The sequence below is a fragment of the Apteryx mantelli genome, chromosome 3, assembly GCF_036417845.1.
Source record: "Apteryx mantelli isolate bAptMan1 chromosome 3, bAptMan1.hap1, whole genome shotgun sequence".
Classification (NCBI taxonomy): Eukaryota; Metazoa; Chordata; class Aves; order Apterygiformes; family Apterygidae; genus Apteryx; species Apteryx mantelli.
This window is the reverse complement of record NC_089980.1, coordinates 53556042-53581200: the sequence shown is the minus strand read 5'-3', so window position 1 is coordinate 53581200 and position 25159 is coordinate 53556042. Positions and strand designations below refer to the sequence as shown.

General features: G+C 40.3%; 1 protein-coding gene across 1 annotated transcript in view; it reads right to left on the bottom strand.

Annotated features, from left to right (window-relative positions):
* Positions 1-8101: 8101 nt before the first annotated feature.
* The window catches only part of NID1 (nidogen 1), a 50317-nt gene continuing 33259 nt past the window's right edge, over positions 8102-25159 (bottom strand). The window contains exons 13-20 of the mRNA XM_067293373.1: positions 24557-24781; positions 23727-23899; positions 21522-21648; positions 15717-15888; positions 13568-13725; positions 12644-12767; positions 11395-11507; positions 8102-9900 (exon numbers count right to left, since the gene is read on the bottom strand). Of these exons, the coding sequence (XP_067149474.1) occupies positions 9779-9900; positions 11395-11507; positions 12644-12767; positions 13568-13725; positions 15717-15888; positions 21522-21648; positions 23727-23899; positions 24557-24781 (1214 nt within the window). The 3' untranslated portion in view covers positions 8102-9778. The remainder of the gene's footprint in view (positions 9901-11394; positions 11508-12643; positions 12768-13567; positions 13726-15716; positions 15889-21521; positions 21649-23726; positions 23900-24556; positions 24782-25159) is intronic.

The following is a 25159-nucleotide window of genomic DNA, read 5'->3' as shown; positions in this document are numbered from 1 at the left end:
AAACCATGAAAATGTACAAGCACCTAGGGAAGCAGTACTCAAATTCACATCCTCACTTTAGGATTAGTAATTTACCTGGCGACCTGCAGCACTGAATCAGAAATATGTAATTATTGTAACTAAAGTGATATTAGGCCATTTTGCAGTAACAAAATGACATCTGATCCATATACAAGACTATAGCTAATTTGAGGATGATAAAACGTGCAGCTAGCTAGCTATTTAACTAATAACATTAATAGAGTACTCACAGTTTAAAATATTATATGTGTTATGCTACTTGATGATATACCTTAACATCAAGGATTAAGCTCTGTGACATGCCTGAAGTCATACTGTATTCAGCTGCATTTTGCTCCTGAATGTTTTGGTATCCTGTGACTGGACTGACTGTCTTTTAAACATCTCACAAGCTCATGAGACTAATGGCAACTCAGAATGGAACAAATGCAGAATCTGAAACACAGACACAGAAAATAAGAGATCTTTTCTCTGACATAGCCTTCAACTACTCTTGACTATTTCTACCTCCTCCATATCCATTACCATATTTTAGATTGCTACATTAGCACAATTATTTTGTTTGTATTATATCTTGCTAGCATTTGAAGTGACAGTCTTTAATTTAAAAAAAAAAGTGTTTAACTAGACTCCATTTTCCATGACAGCAACAATTAAATGAATCCTGACTTTCTTTTAACATAATATAAATTGTTTACATGAAAACCCTTCTTGCCCTCTGAGAAGACACTTAGCCCCAACCACCCTGCCCTTGCAGTGTGTATAACTTTGCAGAGAGGCCTGATGGCAGTGCCCCTGAACCTCACAGTGTGAGACTACAATCTGACAGGTAACAGAGTTGCTGACCTCATTCCAACGTTAATAATCTTGTTTTTAACCAACTAAAGTTTCAAAATTTTCACATCTGGCTGGGGAGCTTGAAGTTGCTGATATTACTTTATACCAAATATTAACAGATGGAGAGTATTTTGACACAGAACATCCCACGACACTGAATGACACCAATAGCTACCATTGTTCAGCGAATCAAAATAAAGGAATGAGGAGCAAACCCAGAGAGTGGGCTTAAATCTCATCAGAGATGAGATAAGCCCCTCAAACGCCCTTCTGCCCACTCAGTCACTGCCTAATTCTACAAGGTCCAAATTTCAGCCAATGTATACCCAGCTCCCAATAGCTTGATGCTACCCAGTGCCTAAGCCCCAGGAGGGCTCTCGATGAGGCTCTCACTCTATCCTTCCCAGCCAAGCACCTCCAAGTGCTCCTGCTCTCCCATACCCAAGAGCCTTCCAGTTGCATTTTGACAGAAAGAAGCCTCCCCTGTTCACCCCAATCCTTCTAAAGCTGCAGTGTGGTGATCAATTCTCCTGACACATGGAGGAAGACTAAATCGGCTCTTATCTTCCAGGACTCCTGCTATACCCAGGGCTATCAGAGGAGAAGGGCAGTGGTGCAGCTCCTCGTTAGTTCCGAGAATTGAAACATGACTGACAGGTGCAGAAATGCCTATTTTGTGTGCAGGAATAAGACTCCAGCAAAAGAGAAGTGCAAAGAGCCATGAAGAATAATGTGCTTTTAGAATGACCAGAAAAAAAAAAAAATTAATGTAAAAAGCAAAACACGGACTCTATAGATAGTTCTTCCTAAGAACTGCATTCACTATTGCAAGCGAGCAATAGAAGAGCTTTGGTCAAGGCCCTGGTCAGGAACAAGGAGCGATTACACTCCTCTGCCCAGCACTTGTGAGGCTACAGCTGGAGTACTTCTGTGCCATTTTGTGCCCCCAGGGCAAGAATGACATTCATGAACTAGAAAAAGTGCAGCAGACAACCACTAAGATAACTAGGGGCCTGGAGTACATGGCATATGAGAAAAGGGTGAAGGAATTGCTGTCTTCCACTACCTGAAAGAAGGGTCCTAAAGCCAAATCTCTCTCACAGGCACACAGGGAAAGGACAAGAAGTAAAGGTCACTGGTATCATCTAAGGAAATTCTGACTGAACTTAATGAAAAAATTCTTCACAACCAAAGAGGTTCAGCACTGGGATGTGGCACAGGGAGGCTGTGGGATCTCCATCCTTGGAGATTTCTGAAGATGACTGGACAAGGTCCTGAGCAACCTGCTCTTACTTTGAAGTTGGCCCTGCTGTGAGCAGGGTTTTGGACTTGACATGCCTCAGAGGTGCCTTCCAACCTGAATATCTCTATGAATTTTCTAAGAAAGCATGTATTTAACACAAATATCAAAAAAATAATGTGGGTTGGGTCTTTTAATTTGCCTTTAGGAGTTGAGGTTTTGGGGGGTCATGAGTCTAAGAGCTGAGGCTGTAGGAGAAAATATTCCTGATAAAAATCTGTGAATAAATCTCTTATTGCGTGTTCCTTAACTAGCCAGTAATTAGCAATCTAATATTGTACATTTGTTGCTCATTACACAATGTCTTAAAGGGCTTTTTATACAAGAACATGTTCATTTTCCCTTTGTGATTCTTCATTCAAATAAAAATGAAGCTTAAAATGAAAAAAACATGAATTGCACAATTGCAGGAACATAAATTTGTCACAGTATTGGAGAACAAAAATGAAGATAAATTTTCTCATTCCACTACTAATAAAATACTGTGTCAGAGCAAATTTACAGACATTTCAGACCCTATGGTTGCATCTGAGAAATGACTGAATCTAGCAGACAAATAAAGGACTGATCAGGCAAATATAAGTACTGCCAATCTGAATCTGAAAAGTTTGGATTTCAGGGAACACCCAGTGAGGACTGTGAGTTTTCACAGGGAGCACATAAATCTCTGGCATAAGTTCCCCTGAGAGAACAATTTCCTCCTCTCTGTCTTAATCTATGGTTAACATAAAAAACAACTTTACTGACAAACTCCAGACTCCCAAGTTTATAAAATTAATCAGTAAAATCTATCAGTTAGAGAAGTATAAGTCACAGAGAGAGTAAAGCACATAAAGACCTCAGCCATCTGACACTGCTGAAAGTTACTCCTGCCATGAGAGAGCACAGACATGTCTATCTGGAGAAGATGTGCTATGCCAAATCTTTTTGTCCCAGGACCAAATACATTTTATTCAACTGCTACGGAGACCACACCAACCTCTACGCTCTGCCTATTAGTTGGTTGCAACACAGTACAGGATCTAGCAGACATACCAGGAGTTACGCTGAGACAACTGAAAACAAAAAACTACTGGTTCTGCAAGTTAAGGTCTGCTAAAAATGTCAGTGTGGCATGAGTGTTGAGTTACAAGACATATAAGCACAGCAACTGATTACAACACATCAGTTTCTTACTGTTTTGAAGAAATCAGTGTCATGGTTTGGCTGTCAGTTGGGATCCAAGAGCCTATAAGAATATTCTGCCTGGAAGAGAATGAGTTTAGCCGTGTGCTTTGCCGCTACCCCATATACATATACGTTTGATAGGACCTCAGGCCTCTCAGATAAATGATTAATCAAAGTGCAATCAATTAAAAACACGAGATACATCTGCTCAAAGATTAGTAACCAGTAAGACAGACTATAACACAATGCAAGGAAAACAATCTCAAGCTTACAGACATGTCATCAGTGACCTTTGGATTCAAGCTGCTGGATAGGTTTAGCAACTTGTTAGCAGACTAGTGTTTCGCTACTGTTTGTTATTAAAGAGCCCCCTATACATTTGGTGTACAGTTAATATGCATTGCAAAGTCATGGCTAGAAGATCTAGTCTTGAAACAGGTGGTGCAGGTAGGGATTAGAAACCGTTTTGGCAGTATGAACTTGGGAGAGCAGCTATGTCACAAAACACCAACAGTGGCTCTGCACCTGTATCAGGAGTGAGGGAGACAGTGCTTAGTAGCACATCCTCCATCTGGTAAGGACCTGGGTAGAGTGCACTGTGACTCTCCTCTGGCCTGTCTGCTCAGGTTTCTTATCTGTGTAAAGCAGGGAAGAGGATAGGAAGGAGAGAGCTAACTGATGACCACAAAAGCACAGCGAGTACTATAACCATCGTGCTAACTGTGCCCCCCCACAACTTCACACACATTTGCATCTACTGCCTCAGAATCTGCTTCCTTTCAGTTGCCTTCCATAGCACCACAGTTCTCCTTTCTCCACAACCCTATGCTCAGCTCTAGGGAGAATTTCCATTACCACCCCGAAAGCTGCTGCACAAGTTACTGGGGCAGATCCATATCCCCCAATTGGTATGTCCCACCAACATCTGCGCAGCAGGCCTTTTTTCTCATGTTGAAGGCCCTGTACTACACAGTTCCTCTGTATGCTTCATATGTCTTCTAGATATCCCATCAGGGGAGGAAACAGTGCTTGCCCAGAGTGTGCGACGACACCACAAACAGAGACTGGATGGTGCTGAATACTTAAGACAAAGAAACCAAAGGCTGAAATATGCCATTCTGGCTACTTGTGAGACCAGTAGTTTGTCCTTGCTCACTAATTTCAGAATCCTTCTTGAGGAAAATATCAATACAACACAGAAGAGCATTAAATATTACTGCAAGCCCAACTGCTTTGCTAAAGAGTAGCGACTGCTCACTGCATTCCACAGGCAGCTGAGCCTTTTGGTAGTTAAACAGAGCTTCAGAGTCATCAGTAGGTACATTTGGAGGAAATAATAGAGTATCTTTCACCCATTTTGCTAACACGCTGTCCCAAGCTTACAAATAAGATAAAGGACAGATTTCAAGTGAAGCAGAATTTAAACAAGGGTGATTCAATCACTTATTGAACAAATTGCTGCCAGAGCCCCAGCTGGGAACTTGGATTCTGGAGGTAGTATTTAGCTCCTTCAGAGAGGACAAGTAGGGAGCTTTTCACAGCTGTATTCTCTATAACCAGAAGTATTTCCCACTTGATTTTTTAAGAAAGATCTCCATTTTACAGTGCAGTCCTGATGCTTCTCACAAGCAAGACACTGTGAAATCCTACACAAAAATAGATTGCATTTAACCATAGGTTAAACTGATGCAGAGTGAAACTGTCATTGAGGGGCCATTATCCTCTTATCCTCTAATAATCACCTGTCATTCTTAATTATATGCCTGGAAATTAAAAATCTAATCTGTTGTGACAAAATTGTGCAATTGGAGAATTGCAGAGTAAGCACTTTGCCAGCTTGGAACAATACTGGACAGGATGCCGGGTTTCAGCAAGCCACATTGGATTTTCACCAGAACAAGAGAGTTCTCTAGAGGATAAAAAGTATGTCAAAGTAGGAGTTTTCAAATACCCTTCAGACTGAAAGGTTGCTGAACCACCCCATCAATTCCTCAGGAAGTCAATACTATTTTCAATAGAATTAATTCATTTGCTCCTTATGACATTATTGACAAAACTTACTAATGTTCTTATCATTAAATATGTTTATGTTTGCTGGAAGATCTGAGTGGAAACATTTCACAAAACATTTAACTTACGTCTGCAATAAATCTGAGAAATAGTTTGTCTTTTGTTTAACCATTGAACCAATTGTTCTCCCTTCCTGCAAAACTTGAGAAACTACTACTTTGCTTCTGTGAAAACAAAGTGAACTGTAGTTACACTGAATCATTTCTTCAGACACCACAGCACCAGAGACTGAGATGACTGCCAGTTCCAGACTATTATAATGATGAAATAAATTAATTTTGATAATGAAATAAAGCATATTATTTTCCATTACACATTTTTAACACCATGCACAGTGTAAAAAATATATCTGAAATTCAGTTGCTCCTGAGCAAGACTGCAATAGTCAAGACACTAATAAGCAACGGTCAGGAAAGGGATTGGGTAGATGAATTAGACCCAGGACAGCATGGGAAAACCCTGTGTTAGGAAAAAAAAAAAGAAAAAAGAAAGATTCTATTAACTCTCTAGGGTTAGAAGAAAGCAAACAGAAAATTCGTATTTTTAATGTCTCATTCAAAACACTCCTGAACATTTAACTGAAAAAACAGGATAGGTTGAGACAGACGCCCTGGAATGGCTAATTCCAAATCTCATCAAAGGATGAGATTCCTCCCCCAGACTGCGATTAAAATATGGAATTCAACACACAGGATGCTTTAGAGACCAAAAGATTTAGCAAGATTCAAAGAGGAGGTAGATGTTTATCAGAATAATGAATCCGTAGAGTGTCAGGGCCTGGAGCACACTACCCTTTCACTAGCAGCTTAGCTGGTTGTTCAAGGCCAGCTGGTTGATAAGAGGTGTGAATAAAGCTAAAAGGCGCCTCAGAGAGCAACCCTCCTTCCCTGCTGAGACTTTCACCCTGGGCCTGCTTGAGCTGCACTGTAGCCTGTGCCTGGTGAAGTACTCCACTGATCCAGACCCTGACCCATGGACTTTCTCCTTGCCCTGACCTCAGACCTGCCTCATCACTATGGACTTGCCTGGCAACCACTGGACTGTGTCTGACTCTGGTCACTGTCTCCAGACCTCATCCTCACCCTGACTTGACTTCCCAGCTTGACTTTGAACCTGCCCCATCACTTCAGACTTGCCTGGTGATCTGGTCTCATGGCTGAACCTGACTACCCTCACTTGCTCCCCCCACTTGGGTACTGTGGGACTGGTCCCTTGCTGGTGAGACCACTGCTCCTGCTGGCCTTGTTACTATGCTCTATACCTGGCTCCCTTTCCCTGAGGGAACAACCTGTCCTTGCTGCACCCTGACAGAGTGACAACAGCTGAAGCTAGCAATGAGCATATGCTGAGAAACAAAACCTGATGTTCCAGCTTTAAACAAGTTTCTCATTTTTAGGGCCTGGAACCCTGAAGGTTGTTTCAGAGCCAGGTGGTCTGCCACATCTATACTGCTGGCACAGATCTTCTGAAGCTTCTAATCTCTAATCTAGTACTCTAATCTAGTGCTAGCTACTGTCAGATGTGATACTGGAGTTAACGGATAGCCATTCGGTCTAGAAACTCAGTTCATACTAATATTGTTTCTCTCTACTTTACAGACTAAGTCAGAACTCTAGGACTCGCTTATTAACACTAAAAGTTCTGTATGCTGAGGTGTATTTTCTCTGACATCTTTGTAGTTGCTCATTGCTTTGCACAAATTAACCTGGGCTTAGTAAACAATAATTTTCTTAATGCACAAGGAGTAATATTGTACTGGTTCAAACACAAAGCAGGCAATTATCAATTTTAAGGGATCAGAATTAAAAAAAAACAAAAAGCATTTAGTAAAGAATGAGCCCCAGGAATGCTCTAAAGGGCAGATAACCTGCAATTCCCTGTGTAGCCCCCAGCATGGCTCAGCACCAATCTCCTGCAACTCCACGCAACCCCTTAGATCCCAGCAGCCCTGCTTGCTGTCTCACTGCTCATCTTCCCCATGGTTCACTTGCCAGGCATGCTGCTCTCCAGCTGTCAACTTTGGTAGTAGTAAATCCATCTGCTCAGTACTAACCTACAGCCTTTTGCTATCCCCACTGAGGCACTGATGCACTGTAGCAGTAAAGGTGCAGGAGCTTAACCCTCAGCATCACCATCTCCAACAGGCCACACTTCAGGTAGCTTGCAATTGTCCTGCAAGCACAGCAAACCTGCAGCCACACAGTGTTGTGATGCCAGGCAGCAAAGCAACCCCATCATTAAGCTCTAGCCGCATGCTGATGCTGGTGGGGCATCAAAAAAAACCTCAGCACTCAGAGCATCTTTGAGCAGAGTAACAGATTCTGCTCCCCACCCAGTCTAATGCTCCCCATATATTTGGACTAATGCAGAAGTTTAAAGTACATATAACTGAATTATGTTTACTTGACAACGTTAAACGGCAGTTAACAACTAATAAAAAGTCTGTGTCATCCAAGTCACAAAATAGAGGAAGCCACATATTCTTTAAGAAGTACTCTCACATATTTGTTTTAAATAAAAGTATCCTACTGAAGGATACTGAAAATACAGAAGACCAAACAGCAGTTTTTCCCGATAGTGCTGTATCTTAGAACAGAAGTATCATCACTGGCTGTGAGAGTTAGCTGAAAACCAGAACTGTACAGGAAACTGAGACACCACGTATCACTTCCTTCTTCTGCAGGCACACTTTTTTTTTATAGAAAATTAAAAAAACAAAAATCTTTATTGCTGTATTGTAGATACCTGTACAGAGTGTAAACTTTAATATTTCACCAGATATGCAAATAATTCTGGAGAAAGAGTTATCGAGCACCTTCATTGCAATGCATTTTTGATATTTACAGTAAGACATACCTGATTAAGTGTATGAGTAAAATGAATTAACAGTTATAAAAAGTTATACAAAAGAATTTTAAAATGTTTTATATAGTTTGTTACTTTTATGATAAATATATAATTAAAGAGGAAGATGTCACATAGTTAAGACTTAGAATTGTCTCTGTTTAAACTGTTAAGACCTGGAAAAGAATTGCCCAGAGACTGTAGTGTTTGAAGAGGAAGTGGGGAAATGGGGATGTTAATAGCTTACTGCTCAGATCATCAGGCTGTGAAGGGTAGTGTTCTGACAGAAGGCTCCCAAGCCCTGTTTTGGTCTGTTGTTGCAGGTAAGCTGCCCTCCCAACACACAGTGTGGAAGCTAAACTTCACTCCCAGATACGTACTGTTGCTTTGACATTAGAATGTGCATTTTCATTTTCCCTCCCCACTCCAAACTCAGTGGTGATAACAAAAACATTTCACCTTCGCTTTGATTTCCAGTATAGCTTTTTGCTGTTACTGAACACTGGCACATGAATGGAGCATCACCATCACTTATTTTCTAAAGCCCTAAGACACAGGTGACCTTTCTGAAAATCAGGTTTTTAACTGCCATGGTTTCTCATGGTCTGTGAAAAGGCATGTCAAGTTTGCTAAAAAAGAAAGACGGCTAGGATGAGATTCAAAGATCACTTTCAGGTTTATGATATAGGATCAAACATAGAAACATTATTAAAAAATCCTCGGGAAACAAACAAATGTGACTGTCTCTTTAAAAAACAAAGATATTCAAATGAATCAACACCCATTCTTTGATGAACAATTAACAATTGAGATCCATATCTAAAACCTGTTCTGTGGATTTTAGGAAACTACTCCGGAACCCACATCAGCCAGATGAAAAATAAATCTCTTGAAAACCAGTGAAAATGTTAAAAACAGGCAGGGTAATAACTACCCTGTCAGCAAATGGATAAGGCATTTCTGTAGCAGAAGGCAAGATTCAATTTTTGAAAATGAAAGGATGCTGGCAGTGGAAGGAATGCAGTTAGGCGTTAGATGTGTGTTATTACTAGGTGTTCTCAACCACATCTATTCATCCTTGGGACCCCATGCTTGCTTCTCAGCTAAAGCTGTGGCCCAGCTGCACTTGTGCCGGATTAAGCATGTCACTACGCAGATGAACTGCTGCATGCTCCAAGGTACAGCCCTGTCTCAGGATTGAGTCACATCATACCCTCTCTATTCTGTACTTTAATTTTGACAAGAGACACTAACTCCTAGCCCAGCACAGGTGCAACTAGGCCCCCACAATCATCTTTAAAAGCAAGAAGACAGTATCACAAGGAACAAGAAGCAGCTGGACCCAACCTGGGCAGCCCAGTCTTGCCTAACTGGTACAAAATGGTTATTGCTAGTGTGTGTGGCTGCAGGTGTCTGCTGTGGCCTGCTGTCGGCAGCATGGAGCACTTATCTATCTTTAGGGTCTGATTGTGCTGACAGGAGTGAAATATTTACAGTGCATTTCCAAAAGGAGCCTGCTGCTCTAGCTTGTTTTAATGCTCAGTTTCTTTCTATACAATCCACTCCAACTGTGTTGTCAGGGCAGCGGCAAGAACGGCCTCCTGGGGTAGCCAGGCAAAGGTGAGTACAACCACCATTATTCACCGTACAGTAGTTATGTCCTGAAAAAGAACAGAGATGAAAATGTTAAAGAAAAACAAGAATAAAACCACTAAACACATTCCCCAAAAGTACAGATTTCATGACTACACTAGAAAGACAAGCCACACTGAGGTTCAGAGTGAAACTCTGGGGAGATGGGAGTCACCATATCCTTTGTGTCAGCTTCAGATATTTACCTCAAAGATCCAGATATCTGTGACAGAGCAGGAGAAGCAAAATGAAGAAACTGGGCTGTTTCTGAAACGCGCTTTATAAACTGGCTGAGTGGTCACACACACATTAGAATGAAGAGATAGTGAGTGAAGAAATATAGAAGTGAAACAGAAGAGGACCAAGTCCAAAATTGTACAGGATATCACCCCTGGATAGCAGCCACTACAAAAACACAGAGGAATGATCCATTTAAACAAAAAAACTAGGGGCAGGGGAGAACACTGATGTTGAGGAATAAAATGAAAAAGAAGACAGTGTCATGGAAAGAAGGTGACAGGAAATCAGTCAGAGAGAAAGAAACACTTAACAGGCATATGATGAGAGAGAAATGATGCCAAGGTTCTGAATAATATAAACATAAGCATTTACTCAAAGCACACAATGTTGTTTTGTTATACTCATACAGTGCCTACCACAATGGAACTGTGAATTAACTAGCAGTAACAAAATAACTGGTTTCTTAAGTATGATATTCATATGCATCTTTTTATACTCTGAATGAAACATGCACTTAAATTATTCAATATGTATAATAAAAAACATATACAATTTGAACACAAGTTATCTTAGGGGGGTTTTTTTGGTCTGAAGTAAAAGACCAGAACCACTACAACTCTAGCAGCATTGTAATAATAAAAACGCAAACTCTTCTAAATGCAATTTGCTAAAAACAACATAACTGAGCAGTGGTATTGCTCCCCAAAGAACAAACTGTTATTTCAAGACTATCAACTTCCTCTCTTCTAAGCTTCAAACGAGGCTTTTCAATAATACATCTGAGAATCTTAACATTCACAGAGCAGAAGGATCAGTCCACCCACCCTACCACCTGCTGTTTTCTGAACATTCCTTTTTTAAAACACTGGATCCCATTAAGGACATCTGGAAGACCATGATGTTTCTATAGTTTTAAGTTAAGAATAAGTAAATAAAAGGCCCTAGCCATGAATATAGCATTCAGTTTAGATGATGGCAACATAACAGCTTTTGCTATATCAGATCTTCGTCTTGTTCATAATCCTCATCTTGATCTTTCCATAAAGGACAAAACAGGCCCCTTTTCCCCTCCCCATTCTGGTTCCACATGGCAACTACAACTGCTTTTATGGAACAAATTTTAAGTGGTTTTTAATTTCTCAGCAAACAGAAATCTAAGCAATAACCAGTTCTTCACTAACTACCTAGACTGGTCAGCAGGCCCCCAACGGGAGCTGCCGATAAAGTCATTTACATGCTGAGGTGTTGCACAGCTGGAGAAACTTGAGGAACATCTGGATTACCTCCTGGGCACTGAGCAAAGGCTGTAGTGATTCCATAGAGACGAGAACGCTTGTGAGGCTGGAAGTTATCATTTTCTATTGAAATTGAGCGATCCACAGCTACAACAGCATCCCTTCAGTATGCAGGAGAGAATATACAGAAGTGAGATGAACTTGGAAGTACAGGGAGCAAGAAAAAAAAAGGGAGGGGGGAAGGAATCTGGAGCTGCTTTTTTTTCATGATTAGGCAATGACTTCAGAAGCAGAAATCCCTCAAGACCCCAGCTTTCCTGGGCAACTCAAACACATTACCACCCTCATTCTAGACAGCAAAGAGATCTAGCAGCAGGGAGCCACTTCCAACATAGAGTTACATCCCTCTAAAGGAACACAACTGTTGGTAGTTTTGACACACTTCTCCATATTCTGCCTCTTCAATATTTTCAGTGGCATAGCTGATATTAGTTATTATGCATAATGATTATGAACAATGTTGTATTTCAGCTGGAGCCTGATATCCAGAAGACAGGAATACAGCTATTCAAAAGCAGTCATTTCTTTCTAGGAACGAAAGTGCGGTCAACTGACAGAACTGTAACACTGTTTCCCATTTATACAAGACTATTCTAGAACAGTATTTCAGAGCTATTTATTACATTCTAGCTTGGAAATTCTTACACTTACTAATAGTTCTTCCTGCTGCAATTGATGGAATAATTTGTGTAACAGGTTTGCAGATACAGCCCATATCACTATTAACCTCAAGTAAAAATACCGATTTAAAAATACATGGTCTGTAATTTTTTCTGGGAATTCTAATAAACTCTAATGTCTAGATGTTTTAAATCATTTGCAACAAAGACAGTGTTGTCAAGACAGTGTAAATGTCTTTTTCTTATTTCTTGTTGAACATTCAGTTAATACTGAGGATAGAAAGCCTCAAATGACTAATTTCTGCCCTCTACATCACAGTAAGTACAGCCATGAGGCAAACATGTTAACTCCCACTCCTTTCCCAAAAATGTTCAGGATTAAAAGCATTTTCTTAGAGGACGAACCATCAAGTTGATACCCCCTCCCCCCAGTTAACTGGCAACATCAATAGGTCAACTCTACATATCCACTCCGCCCTGCATCAGCTATTGCCAGGAAAGAAAAAAAGGAGGAATGCGCGAGTGGTCAAAAATGAGAAACACAGTATTTACTTCAGTTTCTGCCAGAGGGAAGAACAGATAAAAGCACTCCATAATTTCTTTAGCAGATAACATACCTTCTCCAGTCTGTGTAGTATAAATTCTTCCCATAGCTTGTAACACTAAAAGGATACTGAATTCCTTCAACAATCTTTCGTCGACCAAGCTGATTAGGGTTCATGCATTCCAGTCTCTTGGTGCCTGAGTACAGTGAAACAATTAAGTCTTTGTAGCAGACCAAGAGAGCTCTCATGGGGGATGAAGGATAAGCATAAGCATACAGACATGAACATAGTAAAAATTTCTGGAAGTCTTCCAGTACCCTACTTGGCCAAAGCCTTGCCCATGCCACATATCAGTACGTGCCAAAGACTGGATGGGAAAGTACTGTGGTGTGACAATGCTGTTCAGCACCACACCTAACTTACAGGTTCTCACATGTCCAATATAGCCATGGTCATCACTCACAAGCTGACTCTCTTGGTACAGATACAAGCATCCTACTACACACCCAGAGAACGCCCCCAGTGAGCATAAACAGCCATAGGTTTACCTTAAGTAGGGGATTTCAAGATAAGGGAAAACAGAAAAAGAGACAAATGCAACTTTGTAATGACAAGAAGATACTCTGTAGGGTCAGATAAGATGAGCTGATATATTTTTCTGGTCTTAAACTCTTATCTATGACAACACAACTTCTTATACAAAGGGCTAAATACTATTTAAAAATATATCTACATATAAGAAACATAGATATAAACCTGTTGCGTTCCTAGAAAGATACCTGGTCAGAATTTAAATCTTGCAGTTTGCACACATCCTCATGCAAATTCTACAGTGCTAATAACAAATAAAGTGTGATTATTAAAGCCAAAGAGCAAAGTGTGAAGTCTAAGATGTAGCCCAAAGAACTATAAACATTAATTAGCTGTCCATCTTTTCAGGATTGGACATACTTAAGTCTTCTATTATTATGAACATACATTTCATCATCTCTTTACCTGCATCTACCCAGCACAGCATTGAGGAGTAAGTATCAAATGTCAGCCCATTTGGTAACCCCAGATCATCTTTAACAAGAATTCTTCTGTTCGTGCCATCCATGTAGGAGGTTTCAATTTTGGGAGCTTCTCTGTTCCAGTCAGTCCAATACAAGTTTCTTAAGAGGAAGAAAAGGCAAGAATTAAGACACTGATTGATCCCAAATGATTTTCTTAATTTAAGGAAAACTCTAAGGAAACAAAAATAACAAAACCAAAAACAAAGTAGTTAAAGCCATAAGAAGAACCATATTGCACTTGAATACAGAAGAGAAGTATAGTAAAGATGTATCAAATGTTATAACCCCCATTAAAAAACAAAGAAAGAAGCACACGCGCACACACACATGCGCACACACACAAAATGCTTTCCCTACATTGTGTATATTATTTGCAAGATGCCAGGCAAAAACATCTCTATTTCAACAGTTCTGAGTATTGTTCAGAATGTGTGCCTAGAGCTTCCTTCCTCACTGCCCATAACGTCTGCTCAGGTTAAGCAGCAGGAGCATTTGGCATACATTTATGGGATTCATTCAAAATTACCTTTTCCTTTCAGTGCACCAAATAAGCAATTCACAACAGAATTGATCAGAGTAGCTTATGGCCATGAGAAAAACCCAGACAGGGCAATTAGTTCATTAATGCCTTATTATTAACAGCCATTTTCTAGTGATCATTTTTTCTTTGGATGCACTTTCTGTGGCTGAGAATTAACATGACCCCTAAAGGCAAGCACCTTTATTGTTCATTCTCTAACACTGAAAAATAAATCTACTGGGAAACTGAGAAGTCTGTGCAGCTTGACCTGAACCCAGAGCTCTGCCAGAGTCAGCGGGTTGTGCACAGAACAGAGGTCTCCCATCAGGCTGATTATGCTTGGGCCTCTCCCCACCCTTCACACAATTAAGTGCATTTGATTTCTCTACCCTGCTGTCACTTGATGCTCATCCACAGATGTTTTCACCTCACAAATATCTGACTTAGTTGAAAGGTTTATATTATATAAATGAGAGAAGTCAGTGCCATTATTTTTTCATTTAATTTTCAACCACCTGCAATTTCAAGTGCTGTAGGCATTGTTTTTTCACTGCAAACCTTGTTTGCAAACATCTGGAATGAGGATGCATCTTCCAAAAACCTTTCACTGAACAATACACTACATGTGTTCAGAAATGAATTCTCACATAACAGCATTCCAAATGCCTCACATCAACTGAGTAATCATTTATTAGAGCTTTCCAGAAATTCATGACCAAAAAGAAAGCCTCTCTGCTTCTGTGCTTCTGAGTATTTTTGACTGAAATCTCTTCTCAGCAGTAGCCTTGCTGCAGAAAATTGCACCAAGACAATAGCAGACAAGCTCAGAAATTAATGAACACCCATTCGGCATTACCATAGGCACTCTATTTGTTTTAATTTTCCCTGTATTTCTTCCAATATTCAGGGAAAATAATGTCAACAGATCAAAGACTACGTAAAAGTATGTGTGCTTCTGTTTTTGCAAACTGGCGCCATAGCCTGAAAAAATTTAAATTGTCCTACTGAAACCCCACAGGGCTATTTCTGTGATTCCATTTTACAAGCCCAATTTTAAAGTATATAGTTATTTGTACCTTCAGATAAAAGCTTAATAGGATCTTCTCAGACAATTGAATGACAGGAATGAAAATGATGACAGAAAAGACACTATGGGAGTTTTTGAAAAAGGGACACTGTACAGGAAAAATGAAAATATCAAATTGTTTAATCTAGTATTTTATTCCAGTAATCTTGTAAAAATAAATTCTTTTAGATAGGGGAAATGCTTGTCATCTTGCAAACAATGTACTGAAAGCAAGGTGCAAACAAACATTTGATAGTCCTCTCAATAAAATATCATGGGATTACATAGCTGCATTTTAAACAAGTTTTATTTCCAATATACTACTCAGATATAGGACACTCAAGTAGTTTATTTAGTTTTTGTTTGTTAGTTGTTTTAGGAAAATACAGTCCTATTGTTGTCTGAAGACAGTCTAAAAACATGGACATAGAGTATATGCTCATGTTAAAGAAATAAAATAAAATATTCAAGCTTTGCATGCATTTCTTGAAAACATATCTGTACCCTCTCATGGGATCTGCTACAATTGCTCTAGGGTTCACCAGGCCAGTGTCAAAGAGGACACGACGGTGGCGCCCATCCAGCTTAGCCACTTCTATTCTATCAAGTTGAGAGTCCGTCCAGAAGATGTTGCGACCTAGATGATCTAGAGCTATTCCTTCAGGACTTCCCAAGTCTGCAAGAGAACAGAGAAAACAACCTTAGCCATCACATTTATTCCCAATATACAGCATCAGCCTCATAAGCATTCCCAGCTTTTAATTGAGAAGAGTATTTTTACAGTTTTCTGACTGTGGTCCAACAAAAGCCACTTCATATGGAATACGTTAGCACATCAGAAGAGGACTATGTATTTTGCCTTATGAAGTTTATATACACAGAACTCTTGGAGATGTCTCTGATACATAAATAAAAGATCTATAATCAGGGAAAGACAGCAAATCCCAGTGCTAATACTTATGTCACTACTGAACACATCAGAATTTTGTCCGGAATTCCAGTACACCTCTAAGAGGTTGGAGCCCTGGAGTGCCTTGTGGGCTCAAGGATAGCAAAATGGCAGGGCAGCAGCCAGGCAGCAGCCTCCCTAGCTCTTTGTTTCTTGTACTTCATGGGCATTGGTTTACTGCGATGCAATAACTGAAGTGGGTAGATGACACTGATGGAGCTGCACACCTCTCTGCTTAGGGTCACACTGCCCAGGTGCTAGCCAACAGAAACTGCTGTCTAACATAAAAGGCTTGCATCAGTCACTCTTCTCTTCAGATAATAGGGTTTCACCAGTGTCTAACCCAATTTACACATAGACTGCTCTGCTACACCCTGACCCTAAGAGTTGATGGCAGAGAAAACACAGTAGAGTTTATCAGAATCTATCTTTACCCTCTTTAGCAAGCCAGGACATAGAATGTATTTTATAATCTTTAATGTTCCCCCTTCTTTAGCACTGGCATACACGGCACCCCTCTGAAAACTGGATTTATTCTCATTTTAGCCAATGCAATACTTAGAAGATAATCAAGCTCCAAAGCACTAGAGATAATGACATTAGCTAACTGATGGAATTTAAATCCATTTCTTTGTTTTTGCAGAGCAATTTTTTTGGAACATGTTTTGGTACTGTATGTGCACAGCTTTCCTTGGACAGTTAGCTGTTCCAAAAGCAACAGGAAATAGCAAATAATGACCTTACTGCTTTAGCCTTAGTAGTTTCTAACTCAAATGAAGGATGCAGAATAAATATATAGCACTTGAAGATTTAATTCAGCCAATGCAAAAACTGCTCTATGCTTTTCAAGATCGATATATCCATTGAAAAAGAACTAGTAGTCTGTGTGGGATATAAGGAAGCCAAAGGCAGGTACAAATAGATTTTTAACTCCAATTACAGTTCCAAAAGAAATAGAAAAGACTGTATGTGGTCACTTCCAAAAGAGGCAAAATGACCCTTCGTACCAGTTAGCTGTCAAGGAAACCTTCAAATACAGATCTATACATCATGTAAATGTCCAAGAATGAGGGAATGTGGCATGTTGGCCTTCTATTAATTCTCAAGTTTATTTACTGATAGCCATTAAACAAACAATATGTGACACAAACTGCATTTCTGGAGAAAAGACATTTGGGCCAGAACACTGGATGGAGCTGTCTTAAATTTGCTACTGCAACTTTGTTGTGAATAAGTTGCACAATACTCTAAATAGCCTCTGCTCTCTCATCTGGATAGATTAAACTTGTCCTGGACACAGGACATTTTGGATGCATGTCCATTGTTGAAGAGGTGGAAACGAACAAATAAGATGTGGGCAAGTAGCTCACTGCTTCTGACTCACAGCTCACGCATAAGGGGGCTCCCAACAAAGTAAATGTTAATCAGCTCTCTCTTTACTCCTCTCAAGGGCACTTAGACATACTTTAACTTAGGTGCACTGACATCACACCACTGCTTTTACTTCCCCAAGTGCCCACATGGAGCTAAACCTGTCATCTGCAAGGAACCACCTCACATGTCAGTCAGACCCCAAAATGTTCCTACCTCCTTTTTGCTAAAGGCAGGAGCTGCTGAGGGTGGCCTCATTTTGAGGTGATGATAGGGACAATCCCCAGCCAGCCTCTGGGATGAGGAGAAGATCACTGAGTGAATGGTGGCAAGAGAGTTCCCAGTCTCTTTTAGAAAACAGAAGAAGCAGCAGGCAAGAGATCTGCTGTCACTGGTTCCCAGGAACCTCTGTTCCCTGGCCAACTTCCTTTTTCAGCTATGAGCCAGGACAGTTAAAATAATCTAGAGTAAATTTCTTTCCTGTCTGGCTGACAATCAGCCAGAAGAAACTGGCCTCCACGAAGAGGTAAGGAAATATACAGACTTCATGTATCACAACCCTCCACCTCACCATCCTTCCAGGAGCACAACTGCGTTCCTGCTATATTGCCGTAAGGCCAGGTCCTGTCACAGGCTCTGTCCCTGGGAAACAGACAGGCTCGTACGAATATGTGTGGCTGATATGATTTAAGCAATTATGACAAAGGGGAAAGCTCTCCTTCCAGACCTGCCTCCACAGCTGCAGAGCTCAGAAAGTCTCCACAGGCTATACATCTGCAGAAGCAGATGAGAACTGGATGGGGCCCCACAATAAAACATGTCTCTGCAAAGCAACCCAACTTGAATCACAAGAGCTTAAACAAAAAAAAAAAGTGCATTCCACAAAAATACATGTGAACTGAAGCAAGCAGCTGCAGCTCACAGGGGGAAAAAGGCAAAGATCAGAACAAAGACAGAAATTCTCACGGGTCTTCTGAGAGAGAGATATTTTCCTACTTCCTAACATTTTTAAAGTTTCAGTTTTGGCCAGCCATGCCCAGCAAAGACGACATCCATTCAAATACTGAGTACTCAGCCTTATTGCTCTGATTCCTTATCGAAGAGCCAGTTAACATTTTATACAGAAAGTAAAAAGCAGCATTGCTTAACATGTCTTCAGGAGTGCCATCCACATCCTATACAAGCAACAGGACAACAGAAGTCATGAGATGCCTTTACACGTATGATGTTTTTGCAGAAGATGAAAACCACAAGGTTATTTCCATATGGCATTGCTATGTTGTAAGCACCTTGCATAACCTAGAATAATCAAATTTAGTTGAAAGCTTTCATAAATATCTCTAAAATATATTATACACTGGAAGATTTTCAAGGCATGCACACACACTCTTCCTCAATCAATAGTGGAAATTAGAAACCCTTCCCCCGCTGAATTCATAGTTGCAGAGGCATACACCCCCACTAGGAATTAGAGTCTCTGTTAGATTAAACATGTTAGGCTGAAAAGAAAGTCTCACAAGTATCTCAGCCATCACATTGGACAGAAAGACCAAGCTCCATAGCTACTGTGTTAGTTAGGGATGGCTTTAAGCTCTCCCTCTTCTCTTCCTCGGGCAATGGTAGGATCCAGGCTGCTCCCATCTCTCTGCTACCCCTGAAAGCCTGAATGCAGTCACAGCAAACAATGGCTGTTCTGAAACAAACTCCAAGTGCAGATACTTAACACACACAAAACAAAACAAAGGTAAATTTATTGTAGAATTTTAAAATTGATTCATTGTTTTGCTAAAATAATTTCCTAAATTTTTGTGACAACAGCTGCAAAGGATCAAAACCAAGGGCGACCTACTCCAGTATCTTGCCTCTACTGTTCCAGTATCCTGAGGACTCTAGTACTCGGAAAGTTCCTCCAGCTACTTTTGCTGTTGTTTTTTAATGTCTCCACCTTCACTTGGTTCCCCACCTGTCCTTCTGCTCACTTCACTCCACTTACAAAAGGTTTTTATATTCAAGATGGGTGTATACTTATCCTTCTAATGAAAATGAACGTGGACTGCAGTCAGCAACAAAGGCTTTGGGGAAACAGTGTAAGAACAACACATGAACTGTAAAAGCACAATACCCTCTAGCCTAATTCTTGAAGCCTTGAGCAACTCCAAGGGTCAGAAATGAGCAAAATGGGTTTAATCACTTTTCTTTTACAATTTTAATGATAAGAAAGGAAAGTTGCAGCTGAAACAGTTTCTAACCACCTTTCAGCTGTTTGATCCCCAAACCCAGAAACAGAGAAGAGTTTTCCTCTTCATCCTCCCTTCTTACCAGTCCTTTCTCAGCAGAACAGACAGCTGTCAGAGGCAGAAAACAGGAGAGAAAAGGTCTATATATAACCAAACCTCACCTGGCCACTGGATTACCTTCTTCACTTGCCAGAACAAAAATCTAAGAGTCACACACACATATGGTATTCTGTGTGAACATATCAAAATATGAGACCTTTCTGCAACTCTTTAGTCAGCTTTGGTTTTAGTTATATTCAATACTTGTCCAACAGCAAACTGACAACTCACCATTCATCCCCTTTTCCAGATCATAAATACACTGAACAACATGGGTCTGCCCCAGCGTATGACCTAGGATTTAATGATAACTTACTTCTATTGTGAACATCAGCTATTTACTGCTACCCTTTGTCACTTACCTTTTAATCAGGCAATAAGTAGCTGTTAATACACCATAGGACCATCCCCCTAATCTCATGGTAACTTAGTCTATTCAAAGGCCCTTTGTGAAGAACTTCACTGAAGCGTTTTCAAAATCCACGTACACTGTACTTACTGGATCACCCTTACCTGCACGCTCACTGATTCTGTTGAAAAGCTCTAACAGATAAGGCGTGATTTTCCTCCATAAAAAACTAACCCATACTGTTAACTCTTCCCAACTTCACGTTTATTTATGCTTTTTTCCCCCCTCTTCACATATTTACATCTTGGAGCCATTAAATCATTGTAACCAGGAACAACGTCTCCATCTACAGCAGTCTGAGCTTAGACTACCTATATGTTCCACTCCTCATGGCCAGGGACACTGGAGCCTTTCAGAAAAGATGCTGGACCACATTTTCTGATCAGTATGGTTGACATGACATCACTATAACATAGGTGGGCTACACAGAGGCTGCCAGGCTGGACATAACATAGCATAGCATAGCATGGCCAATCATCATAGGAAAGTGAGGTCCTGAGTGTGTGTCATGACCTGGGGAATTTGCCTTGGAAGTACTACTTGTCCTGCCCCACCTTGGTGGCATCTTGAAGGTTGACACCACAGGTGGAGAGCACTAAAGCATGGTGAACAAGACCTCGAGCCTGCCTCAAGACCCCTTCTAGAAGCGTCAAAGCATCCAAAGGGGGGGGGGGGTTGCTTTGTTCAATGTAGCAAGAACATGAGCATAGTCTAGGACTGTAAAATGGTAAGAAACCCTCTAAACATTCATGGGAGGGTCAGCTGGGGCACGCTCAAAAGGCCAAACTGTGAGGCTATGAACCCCACACCTGTTAGTACCTTCACATGTGCTTTAAAAAAAACACAGCAACTTGATTCATCCTTCAAATCCCCTAACCTTCCTTTAAAATGTTCCCAGTGATGTTCACAAAACATGCAACGGTTAGATAGGTACAGTATCCTGCAACAGCAACTGTAAGTAAGAACAGAAACATATCACTGATGAGCTGCTCCCATTTCTGGCCTTAAACTTAGGTTATATAAAAAGAACAGACTTCTTGCCCGTCTCAGGAGGCAGAAGCCGATGAAGTGCTATTGCAGAGGATCTTATTTAAGTTATCCATGCTTTTTGGTCCTTGCTTACCCAACTAGTACCAACTTGTAATGCTAGAGCTCAGGCAACACCTGGAAACTGTCTGTTACTAAATTCAAGTCCCTATTGCCATTCCTAGGGTGGAGCAAGATGAAGAAACTTATGCTGCTACCTGTTTTGATGATGGTTGTTGGCTCTCCACCATGCAGGCTAGCTCTGCTGATTGAAGGGCCACTGATGTCTGTCCAGTAAACCATCTTGTCCATGCAATCATATGCAACTCCAATAATAACTTTGTCCTGTTGGTCAACAAGCAAATTAGCAGAGCTAATACTAAATAACAAATATTTGCCAGCAGTACTAGCTTATGTGTCTAAGTCTCAAGCCTGAAACAACAACATTCTTGGACAGAGCTGGGGGGGGGAAGGCAGGCAGAGAAAAGGGCAGGATGAGCAGTCATTGCAGAGTAGCTTAGAATAATATTTTCAGTTATAAGTCCCTTTTAACTAGCAGACAGCATTTACAATTCTTTTATTTCAAAGAAGTATTGTACATATTAGGGTTGAACTGTGGGTCTCACTTGTACAGTTTCATCTGCATATCCTTTTAAAGAAGGTTCATGTTGTTATTTTACTGTGTTACTCCTCATCTGCTTTTACCTCTCAATTATTCTCTGCCTTCAAGGAGGAATAATGACTTCATAAAGTCTCACTGCTGTTCTGTATTCACCAATCCATTCACAATGGCTGCATTTCAGCAGTGTTACCTATGTACCATAAGTTTTAACATAAAAAAACAGTTTATCCAGTAAAATAAATACTCCATAAACCATTCTGCTGCAGTGAATATGCTCAGGAACATGGAACATATACACGTAACAGTCTAGGCAGAAGAAAATGGGACTAGAGTTTGAATTTAGAGTTGAAACTTTTTCCTCCAAGCAAATGAGAAAGACTTTCTGGGCAAAACACTAATTTCATATTGATTCCTCAGTCTGTGTCTTTTGATGCTTTTGTAACTTAAAATTCTCTTTCACTGGATGAAAAATGGAAGATCAGTACCTTCTTAGAAATTTGCTGACTTTCTAAGCATGTTTCTTCCCTAAACATGCATTAAAACAGAGATGTGTTTATTTCTGAGCCTACATTAAAATTGTACACTATAAAACAATCTGGACATCTCCATGTTGCTACACACTGTCACTTCCCAAATAAGCAATGCTATAAAATTTACAGAAATTTATATCTTCTTAAAAAAGAAAACCAAAAATAGAGACAGCACTGTTAACAAAAAAAAAAGTTTCACTTTAATTAGAAGTTTTAACTAAGAATTGCATCTTATCTTTTGGAAGCTCTTTCCTGAATGTACTCTTAATGAATTTATTTAAGCTAGATCAGGTAGGTAATGAGACTAGCTGACAAGGATTCAGAATTGTGCCTCTGTATCAGTGTAACTACCCTATTTGCACACCATATTTTACTTAAAACATGACTGTAGCAATGCTTTAGACAAGGGACAGAGCCTGATTTTTCCCTTACATCACAGCACAGTTCATGGTACTATTCACTGAACTGACTCTGTGTAATTTGGTCAGTATTTGGTTCAGTAAATATTCACAGCAACACACAGAAGATGCCAGGCACACTACCTGGTAGCTATTATAAATATAGTAATGCTGGAGTGAAAACAGAAATCCCATGCTTCAGACAGAACAAATGGATGTGATGAAGCTGGAGGTGGAAAGAGTTGGTGTGTCACAGGTGATGGAAAAAATAGGTTCTCAGTATCAGGGATTCTTTTTCAAGGAAGAAGATTTTCAAAACAGTGGTGAGAAGTGTGGGAAAAAGATTTACCACCCATTGAGTCTACAAATGGAGACGGAAACAGGGGAAAAAAAAATCTATGTATCTATAGCCAAGAAGTGCAGGGTACTGACTGAAGAAAACAAAGAGATTAGGATTAAGGACAGAATTTTGAGGGACCGTGAGAAAAAGTTGCCTCTCCTATTGCTCTTCTAGGTCTCTTGGATTTTTATACCAGAGTCAGAAATGAACAGAAAGCCAATGAAAGCGTGAGTGTAGCAATGTTTGTATGATGAGCTCTTGGAGGCATGTGAGATCACAAATATTAGATTTTTGCCGTATGATCCATTCCTTTAAAGGCAAATAGTTTTTTCTATTTCTCAGTTTTATGGTCCTTTACTAATCAGGTCAAGAATTTTCAATGACAAAGTGACAGGATACCGAAATTTTAATGAAGAGTAAAACCTGAGTTTGGAACTTAAATAATCAAATGACATAAAAAACAAAACCTCTCACTTTTTATCTTTTTTGCAGTTCTTTCCACAGCTCATGACCCTTTATAGAACAGTACTTACTGGAATATGCAAGAGTGCTTTTGCTCCATTTTTCTTCATGTTGTTTCCCTCTAGCGGAACATGTTCAATTTTTCCACTTTGGGCAAAGAGCAAGTGCGTTCCAGGGGGGAGAGGTATTGTATCTGGTCGAACAGAGGGTCCAATAACAACAGGAGGAGCAGCTGTGCTCAAACCTTGTTAATAAAGAAAGAAACAGATGGAAACAAAATTAGCTTGTACAACATAACAAGGGTCCATGTTATTTACAGGGACACAATTATAGCTAGGCTTCTTAGATGAAGCAATCCTATAAGTGGAAACTAATAACTATAATCAGATGCAGAAAGCTTCTGAATTTTTCTCCTTAGATGATAGAGAAGGAGCAACTGACATAATACTCTTTCCATGTTTAGCTCTTTAATTGCTTTCCTTCAAATGTTTGAAAAAGCTTATTTGAACATTCCTGCTATTTTGCAGCTGAAGTAAGGAAGCTGTAAGGAAGGAACATCCTTCGTATCCTGAGGCTACAGTCAGTTGCCACACATTCAGACTTGTCACAGCTCCCAGAAGGCAGGAACTAGAGAACCCAATAGTTTCAAGGCAGGGAAGAACACAGACAACCATCTTATTCAGAGCTCACCACAGCTGTCCAGATGCACTGGCTGGAGGAACAGTGTATGTTGGAGTTACCAAAGGGCTGCAGCACGAGACATATGATCACTGGGATAAAAGAGGCCTGCACTGCTCCAAGCCAGCACTGTATCTCTGGAATGTGACCAAGCCCTGCATTTGGGAAACAATGCACTCCAACAGAGACATCCCCACAAAAAACAAGTGCTTTAGACACTTACATGGTGGTTGAACTCCTGGGCCACTTCTGGTGCCATCAATTTCATTTCCATCCCTATCCACACACCAACAATATCCTGTGCTGGAATGGCACTGAGTGGGTAGGTAATTCCCATGCTCATCACACTGGGGAACGAACTGACCAACTCTCATTTCTCTTGGGAAGAAAGTGCCTCCACTTCCAAGAGCTCGTTCTTGTTCATGCTGACATTTGGTCTTTTCCACTTCTGTGAAAAGATACAGTTCAGTGAATACTCTTATTTTTAACTAATAAATTTGTTCCGTTCACAATTAATGTACACTGGCCAGTTACAACATAAGCATTCTCATCTCCAGAGGACCATGGCACTGTCACAAATCTTGAAGGCGTATGCTTTCAGGGCACCTTCATAACAGTCTGCCCTATGTAAATGTGATGTGTTTGCCTTAAATTTATGTCATTTTCAATGTCACCCCCTACAGCTTCCTACCCAAGAGGGTCCTAAACAAAAGCTGAAAATCCCTTTCTTTTTCTCTTGGGGCACATCAGCAAGAAACATGTGAATGGAGCTAAACTAAGCTTACCCTAATGTCTAATCAGTTTGCATCTACCCATGGGTCCTAAA